This window comes from Panthera uncia (genome assembly GCF_023721935.1).
Source record: "Panthera uncia isolate 11264 chromosome E2 unlocalized genomic scaffold, Puncia_PCG_1.0 HiC_scaffold_20, whole genome shotgun sequence".
Lineage (NCBI taxonomy): Eukaryota > Metazoa > Chordata > Mammalia > Carnivora > Felidae > Panthera > Panthera uncia.
The window spans coordinates 24,600,059-24,608,831 of record NW_026057589.1 but is presented as its reverse complement, the minus strand read 5'-3'; the positions used below and the strand labels follow the sequence as shown (position 1 = coordinate 24,608,831).

Sequence of the window (8,773 nt, the reverse complement as noted above, 5' to 3'; positions counted from 1 at the left end):
GGGGGGGGGGGGCGGGGCGGCCGCGTGCAGCTCGTACAGCTTGCGGCGCCGGCGCGTGCGCACCGGCGGCGCGGCGGGCAAGACGGGCGCGGGGGGCGCGGGGGTCCCGGGGGTCCCGGCGGACGAGGGCCGGCGCGGCGGCGGGTCGTGGCGCGAAGCACAGTAGTAGCGCTTGTGCACGGTATAGGTCTCGTGGCGGCTGAAGCGGATGTTGCAGGCCTCGCACAGCGTCTGGCGGGGATCGTCGTCCTCGTCCGCCCCGCTGCCCGGGCTGGGGCTGCCCGGGCTGCCCTCCCTGCCCCGGCCGCCCCCCTCGGCCTCGGCCTCGGCCTCGGGTGTGGCCGCGCCCCCCGCCTCGTCCTCGCGCGCCCCGGAGCTCGGCGAGGCGCGCCCCGGGTCGGCCTCGGGGGGCGGTGGGCCGGCGGGGGGTGCGCGGCCCGGGGCCGGGGGTGCCTTGGCCCTGCGCGCTGGGGGCGCGTCGTCAGGCGGGCGGCGGCCGGAGCAGTAGAGGCGCTTGTGCACGTAGAAGTTGTTGACGTTGTTGAAGGTGATGTCGCACTCGAAGCACGTGGCGCCCTTGGGAGCCCCCGCGAAGAGGCCGGCCTGGGCCCCCGCGCCCGCCTGCAGCCGGCTGTGTACCAGCTCCGACATCTTGGCCAGGATCTCTGAGGCCGGGGGCGCCGCGGGGAACTGCGGCAGGAAGAGCGTGCCGGCCGCCAGCCCCAGCTCGCCAGGGCCGGGACTGGAGCCGGGTGTGGGGCTGGACAGCTCGGCCTTCACCCTGGCAGGGGCAGGGCTGGGCGGTGAGGGTGTCCTCGATGCGGCGGCTGGGGGCCCTGGCTCCGCCTCGGGCTCCTCCGTCGCAGCCTCTGTCTTGACGGCCTGGGGGGCCGCGGGGGGCTCGCTGCTGCCCCCGTTCTGGGGGGCCGCTCTGGCCTCTCCATTGGTGGCCTCAGCCAGAACCTTCCTGTCCAGTCCTGGTGATGGGGTGGGCGCCAGGCCCAGGTCGGTGGAAGCCAGGGGGCCATGGGGGGCCGCGTGCTGCTGGAAGCTGGCCAGACTGTCTGCAGGGAGACCCCATGGGCCACACTTCAGGGCTGGAGCAGGACCTACCTGGGCCAGACCTGAGGAGGGGTAGGGTGGGAAGGGGAGAGCTGGGCTGGGTAGAGGTGGTGGAGGGCCGAGGATGAAACTGACCCCCGGTTGCCATCAGTGCCAACCCATCCCTTCCCCGTCCCCATGGGGAACCCAGGGCCTCACCTGGGGGGAGCTTGGCAGCGGGGTGTCCGGCCCCTGGGGAGTAGATCTCCGCCTTGGAGCCCGGCTGGCAGACCATGTGGTTGGTCACCAGGTGGCTGTAGAGGATGTCCCTTGTGGTGGAGATGAAGCCACAGCTGTGGCAGACACCTGCAGGCAGGCTGTGGTATCAGGGCCCTGGGGTGGGGCCCCCCCCCCCCTTCCCCCCTCCCCCCCTTCCCAGCCCCACCTACCGCTCAGCGTGTCTGTGTGCACCTTGAGGTGTCGCTCACAGTTGGCTTTGGTGGTGAAGGCCGACAGGCAGATGAGACATACAAAGGGCCGTTCTCCTGGAACGCGAGGCTGAGTGAGGGGTGGGCTCTGGGAGCCCAGCTGGCCAAGGGCTTAGGACGTAGGGGAGGGGATGCCGAAGCCCGTCCTCCTCTGCCCCTGGTCTCCCAGGACTTTGGCAAGAGCCCAGCCCCGAGCTGACCGTTCAGGTGATCGCAGGGGGGCCGTGTGCTTTGGGAGGGCCCTATGGTGCGGTAGGAAGACCGCATTGCACACCTGTGGCGTGGCGGGCACCCGGGCCAGAGGCAGCAGAGGAGAGCGGGGGGACCCGGCGGGGGGGGGGTGGGGGCTCACCACTGTGGCTGCGCATGTGGATCTCCAGGGAGCTGGCGCTGGGGCAGCTCTTGCGGCACTGGGGGAAGGGGCAGACGCGCTCGTTGGGGTAGGTGTCCTTGGGCTTCTCGTCGGCGGCCGCAGCGGGCGAGCCGGTGGTCTGGCGGCTGGCGCAGTAGTAGAGTAGGTGGGCCTGCAGGTTCCTCTCGCTCCGGTACCAGATGCCGCAGTCTTTGCAGGGGAAGACGTCTTCTGTGGGGGTGAGAGGGGGGGCGCAGCCTGAGGGCCCCCGCCCCCCCCGGCGGCAGAGGGGGCCGCCTGCAGTCCAGGCAAGGCAGTGCACCTCCAGACCACGAGGGCTTTGCCCCGACTGCCCCCCCCCCCCGACATCCCAAGGAGTGAGGTTTGTGCCTTGGACCTTCCCTCCTGTCACCGTTGCCCGTTCTCCTCTGTCCCTTTGGAAACCTGGGTTGTCTTTCTGTAGATGTCCAGGATGCCGTGGACCTCGTGGGCGGGGTCTCTAACCCCCCCCCCCCCCCCCCCCGGCGCCCCCCCCCCCCCCCCACCGTGAGCCCCCCCCCCGACCCCAGAGTCTCATCGGGTGTCCACGGAAGGGGCGTGGCCATATGCTAGTGGACCCCTGAGGGAGTGAGGCATTGCTTCCGTGGAGGACTAGGTGGGGGCGGCCACGTGGAGGCAGGCAGGTGTGTGGGGCGCGAGGGGTGGTGTGGACCTGGGCGTCTGTGGAGTTCTCGTGTGTGTTCCCGTGAACAGGTAGGAGTGGCCAGGGGCACAGGGAGCCCCCGTGCATGAATCTCGAAGCGCTTGGGCAGGAGGGCCACAGGTGAGCGGTGGCTCAGGGTGGCCTGGGGGCTGCAGAGGAAGAGCCCCCCCCCCCCCCCCCCCCAAGTGGTTTCACAGCAGTTACTGGTCAAAATTGCTTAATTGACAACATTTATCCCAGACAGAGGGCCTGCGGCTTCTCCGTGTGTTGGAGTCTGGATCGCAGGCTGGTTTTGCGGCTCGGGAGGGTTTCCCTGATGGGTGGTTCTCAGCGTCTTTACGGCAGAATGTTCAGGAATGCCGCCTCTGCTCTGTGGCCACCTAACCCCTTGGCTCAAGACGGCAGTGGGGAGGGCTCGTTCCAGGCTGGACTGCACACGTCCCTCACCCCGGCTTCTCTGAGGCTTATCCTGGGCCCACAATTAGGGCAGAATGGCCGGGGGGGGGGGGGGGGTCCTCCTGCTCCCTCCCAAGTTCACTCTGATTTGGGGGCTTCAAGGCAGCTGTGTTAGCTGAGGCACTGGGCTGGTGGGTTTGTTCCTGCGCCCGCAGGGCCGGGGTTGGGGAGAGGGGCCGGGGCCTCAGAGGCCTGCTCAGCCCTGGTTTAGCGGGGATGGTCACAGTCCGCCTGCCCCGGGGCTGCCCTGCACAGACGCCTGGTGTTTCCACCACCCTCGTTTCACAGGTGAGAACACAGGGGCCCGGAGGGGGTGACTGTGGAACATTAAACCAGGTCTCATGGACTGTGCATTAAGGCTTTCCTAGGCCACTGTGCGGGGGTTGGGGGGTGTAGATGAGGGGTCTAGCCCCTGGTGGCCATGCTCCTGCTGCTTCAGGGTGAGGCTCTGACACCCAGGCCACAGACCCAAGGGGAGGAAGCCCTCCCAGGGTCTGGGCCTCCCCCAGAGCCCATTGGAGCAGCCTGGACAGAGGAGAGGGGGGCTCACGCCTCAGTGCCGAGGACCCGACCGACCCTGTTGTGCCACCGTGGGCACCAAATGCCCTGGTGAGGTGGCCATCCTGCCCCCGAGGGCCCCTTCGAGCCTCCATTCTCCCCCGAAAGCTCGGTGTCTGGAAGGGGTCCTGCTTGCTCGTGGCCACCCTCTCTGTCGCCTGCCCCCAGTCCTCCCTCCATGAGGGCTCTGGGGGCTCGCCCCCCACCTCCCCAGCCTGGGTCATTTCCACCAGCGCGCAGATGTGCCGCGGGATTGCCTGAGTCCCAGCGACGCGAGCCGCATCCCTCCACACACTTCCTCCCTCCCTGCTGGCTCCGCCCTGGCGGTTTTGGTCTGTGGCCACATCTCCGTGGCAAGGACACAGCGGGTCCCCCCTGCCCTCGACTGGTGCCTCCTGCTCCCCGCTTGTGTCCGCAGGTGCTGCCTGTCGCTGGACCTCGTCCTGCCCGGCCCCCAGCCACCTCCCAGGCTCCACTTCAGCGTCCTTAAGACCTCTCAGGGTCAGGGCACTCAGAGTGGGCTCTCCTCCGGGACTCCCCACCAGGGACGGCGCCAAGCAGTGCGCGGCTGGCCGTGCGCTTGGTGGCTCCCCACCGCATCCCAAGCCGCGTGGCGGGCCCCCGCCAGCCCCAACGCCCCATCCGGCCCGGGCCGCTTCCACCCGTCATCACGTTGACTTCCTCAACAAGGTCACTTTTCCCCCCAGTTTTGCAGCTCTGCGGCTCCCCCACCCCAGCAGCCAGGGTGATTTTAAAGCAGTCGGATCAGCCCCTTTGCTAAATAAAAGTTCTCTGGTGGAGACGCTTGCCTCCTGGAGGTGCTGGGCCCCAGACACGCGACGACCTTGCTGGGCCCAGCCCAAGCACCCCAGTTAAGGCAGGCGCTGCCAGCCTGTGATCCTGTCCCCACTTGTGTCACGAGACTGCCCCCCAACCCAGCCAGGCCGCCTGTGCCTCCCCGGGACCGCTCGCTTCTACGTGGCCGTGGACAAGGGTGTGGAGGGAATCCTACTTGGTGCTGACAACACTCGGGCTCGGTGCGTCTTGGCTGGCGGTGAGCAACAGCCCCCCAGGGGACACTTGGCCGTGTTCGGGGGTGCACGGATCCCTGGCACTGGCATCTGTGGGGCAGGGGCCAGACCGCTGGCCAGCATCACGCTGTGGGCACAGCTGCAGCGAAGGTGCCCGCTCTGCTTGAGAGACTGCTGGCCGGGCCCGCCCCCGCCCCCCTCCCGGGACCCACATCCGAGCTCCCCCACGTGCGCCCGCCACGGCACACCTTCTGCTCAGATCGCAGCAGAAGCCAATCTTTGCGGGTCTTGAGGTCCTGGGGGTTGTCCCCGCAGTGCTGTGGAGCTGGGTGGGGTGGCACGGTGGCATACTCACTGTTGATGACCGCCGTGGCCAGGATGGACGCCATGCCGGCCTGCTGGGGCAGGAGCTGGATGTCGGTGTGGGAGGGGGCTGGGCACTCGGGCTCGGCTGGCTCCTCCTTCACGGGGTGGCTGGGGGTGCCACGGGGCTCAGCCGCTGTGAGGAGCACGCCCAGCAGTCTGCCCGCCGGCACCGGCTTGGTGACTCTGCACCACAGGGCTTCATCTGCAGGGGCAGAATCATCGGTGACGGGAGGGCCGCTGGCCACCCCTCTGAGATGCCCCACCCTCCTGCCCCCTCCCAGAGACCAGGGCTTTGAGGTCGGCGGGGCAGGGGGGGGGGTATGGGTCCAAGGTTGGGGTGCGTGGCTGTGTGAGGCCAGTCTCTCTGTGATGGGGCAACTGGGCGGCTTCCCGGGCCTGCCCACTCCGTTTTCCGGGGGGGGGGGGGGGTGGCCGGTGGGACAGGCAGCAGAGCGCCAGGGTGGCAGCCTAGCGGCAGAGGAGCCAGGAGCGGCTGTTCCCGCGGCAGCCGCCAGGGGGCAGCCTCTGCCAACGACACAGGCACCAGCCAGCTTACCTGTGTCCAGCTTGAGGCCACCAGGAAACCTCCGGGAGGCGCAGCCCCCCCCCCCCCACTCCCCCAGGCCAACCTCGCTCCCATCAGCACCGTGAGGATCTTGTCCTGCCTGGCAGGCAGTGGCCGCAGCCCTGCTGACCAGGCTGGCGGGGCAGGCTGAGTATACAAACCGGGGGCTGACAGCTGGCCGCCAACACCGGGCCTTCCGGTGCCTTCCGGCTGCGGTCTGGGGCCTTAGAGTATCCCTCGGCGGGAGGTGGGCTGAAGCGTGGCCCGGGTTCCCGGATGCGGCCTCGGCACCTGCGCTGTACCTCCCTCAGGCCGGGGAGGTGCCCAGGTGGGGACGGGAGTGAGGGGCTGCCCACAAGCTCAGCTGGGCTGGGGGTGTGTCCCTTGCCCTGCCCCTGACGGCCTCTGGCCCCCTCCTGAAACGAGAGCTGCCCCTGAGGACGGAGCGTGGCCTCCACTGGGAATATTCAGCAGAATGTGCTGTGTGCAGGGAGGCGACGGGAAGTGGCACCCTGGAACGTTCCGGCAAAGCGGAGGCCCCGCAGGGGAATGAGGCCGTTTCCTAAGGTCGGGCACGCACCCCTCCCCACTCTGTGCTTCCGTCACCCCCTGCAGCCCCCTGAGCCGCCTCGTCCGCAGCACGGAGAGAGGGGTCCTCGCTGCCCTGGCAAGCGGACGACCACATCACACTTTGCTTAGGAGTCGAACCACCCAGGCGGCAGGAGATGGAAAAGCCCGTGTCACGTCTGAGTGGCCTGAGCCCTCTGAATCGACGGCGGGGTGGGGTGGTGGTGGTGGTAAGGACCCTTTCCTGCTTCCCCTCCTCCCTCCTGGGCCACTCCTTCTAGAAGGTGCATGGAGGCAAGAGCAGAAACCCCCAGGCCCCACGTGGCTGGATTTGAACGTGGCCTTCCTGGCTTCCCCAGCGCGAGCTGGACTACACGGGGCCCTGGTCTAGTTGGCACCGTGGCCTGCCTGGCCTGGGATCCTCTGCTGACCCCGGTGGTCTCCAAGGGGCCCTGAGAGCAGTCACTGCCCGGGCTCAGGAAGAACGGCCGGTCCCCGAGATCCCAGGGCTGACCTCTTGCATCAGGGCACTGGAGGCGTAGGTGGCAGCGGTGGTCTGCCCCAAGGCCTGGTCCCGAGCGGCCCAAGGAGGCCCCTTTCCCTTTAAGGGCCAGCCCAGGGCCAGCCAAGTGCCCCCGCCCCAACCGGAAGGCCGCGGGGAAGCGCCAGGATACCAACCCTTCCTGTAGATCTCTGCGTTGGCTTCGGCCTCGGTCGGGGCCTGCGGCAGCATTCTCAACCAGCAGGGTTCATCCTCCAGCAGCAGGGTCAGGGCAGGGCCCTGAGTAGGGGTGGGGGAGGAGGCTCATCAGGGACAGCACAGGAAGGGCCTAGGTGGGGGTCCCGTGTGGCCCAGGGAGGGGGGAAAAGCCTGAGACCAGCGGGGTGGCCAGGCCACAGCCTGCTGCTCGGTGGTCAGCACTGTGTTGCCAACAGACGCAGCAGGGAGCCGGCACTTTCCGTGCAGGGGGCACTGGGTTCTCGGGAACCGAGGCCCAGAGAGGTCAGGCCACTTGCTCAAGGTCACACAGCCAGGGAGCTGCAGAATAGGAACTCACACCCAGATCTGTGTTCTCTCCCTGCCTCCCTACCGAGGCAGGTCGCTGAGGGCCAGGGACAGTCCGTGGGGTGTGTGGGCCGGAACGGGCCCCCACGTGGCCTGTCAGCCCAGAAGCAGGCAGTTCCCTTCTCCCACCTCGAGAAGAGGGGTGAGGGGCAAGGAAAATGGGGCACGGCTCCCACAAGTCCACCTGGCCCAGCCATGCCCTCTCCCCGGCTCGGTCTGTGGGCCGGGCCGCTGTAGCACCTGGAGGGAATGAGGGCTGTGGGCTCAGCCCGGGGGGCCGCCTCTGTGGGGCCGCCCCGCACTGTCCCGGCCCTGGAGCAGGTACACGGCCCGGGGCGGGGTGGGGGAAGGGGGGCGGCCCCTGGTGCCAGGATGCAGAGGCCGGGCACGGGTGGTGGGGGGCCGGTTCTGCCCTGCGAGGTTGGGGTGGCTGCTGCCACACCCAGGGCTTCAGCCCCAGGGCCGCACCCCGCCTCTGGGCTGCTCTGACCGGGGCCCCCCCACTCAGCCAGCAGCACGGCGTGACGTTTGGGTATTTTTGTTATACGCGAATAAGTGCCTTTCGTTCAAAAGTGGGTGCATCAGGACCTTTAACTGAAGAACCTGTATCACGTGCTGTCACCTGGAAATGTTGCCACCTAGACCAGGGTGGCCGTGTGCACCCCAGGCGGACACAGCGGGCGGCTGAGATGCTGCCTCTGTGTCGCACTAGCGATGGCCTCGGAGGTATCCTCTGGCAGACCGTGGGCCCCTCCCTGCCCGGGGACGACACGGGCTCCAGAGCCGAGTGTCGGGGTCCAGGCCGGGCCTCCCCCGCTGTGACCGTGGGCCCGGTAACACCCTGGAGCCCGAGGAGGTCCCTCTGACCGCTCTGTCCTCTCATCCCCACCCTGTGGCAGGCTCAGGGACCCGGCGACATCAGGCCTATGAGCCAAGCACACCTCCCGAGGCCAGGCACCTTGGCCGGTGGAGTAGCTCTGTGGCTTGGCCACGGAAAGGGCCGGTGGAGACTAGTAGCCGGACCTGGCCTGCACTCTTGCCCGCCCCCTCTGCCAACGGGCGATGTCCCTTCTGCTCGGAGCTCTGACTCAAACCACGTGTGTGCTCCAGACCCGGCCGGGTCCTGCCACCTGCTCTCGGGGTTGGGGGGGCGGGTGGCCGAGTCTACCCTCTGAAGATCAGCCCCTCCAGGCCCTGGGAGGTGGCGACGTGCACGAAACCGTCCCTTCTGGCACTGCCCACCTGGGACAAAAGCCAGGAGCCCCCGCCCGCCCTGCTTTTGTCTTCCCTTTGGCCAGCAGGACACAGTAGGCAGGGGCCTTGCGTTTAGGCCCAGAAGGCAGGGGTCCACCGGGGGCCCCAGGCCAGCAATTGCTACCTGCCAACTTAGAGCATCTCACCTGGGGAGCCCACTTCGGGCAGGCTGGCAGCACCCTCTTTTAGCAGACACTCGGGGTCCCCCGGCTGCAGGACAGGACGCCGGCCGGGGGTGCCCACCGGCTCTGAGGCTTCTGCCAGAGGTGGCGGGGGGGGGGGGGGGGGGGGGGGGGGGGGGGGGGGGGCGCCCCCGGGGGGGGGGG

The 8,773-nt window shown here is 68.8% G+C and overlaps 1 protein-coding gene across 1 annotated transcript in view; it reads right to left on the bottom strand.

The window, feature by feature from the left end:
• The window catches only part of ZFPM1 (zinc finger protein, FOG family member 1), a 68,947-nt gene that overhangs the window by 940 nt on the left and 59,234 nt on the right, over positions 1-8,773 (bottom strand). Inside the window, 6 exon segments of the mRNA XM_049622395.1 lie at positions 8-1,064; positions 1,261-1,407; positions 1,491-1,586; positions 1,882-2,112; positions 4,985-5,197; positions 6,806-6,908. Coding sequence (XP_049478352.1) covers positions 8-1,064; positions 1,261-1,407; positions 1,491-1,586; positions 1,882-2,112; positions 4,985-5,197; positions 6,806-6,908 — 1,847 coding nt within the window.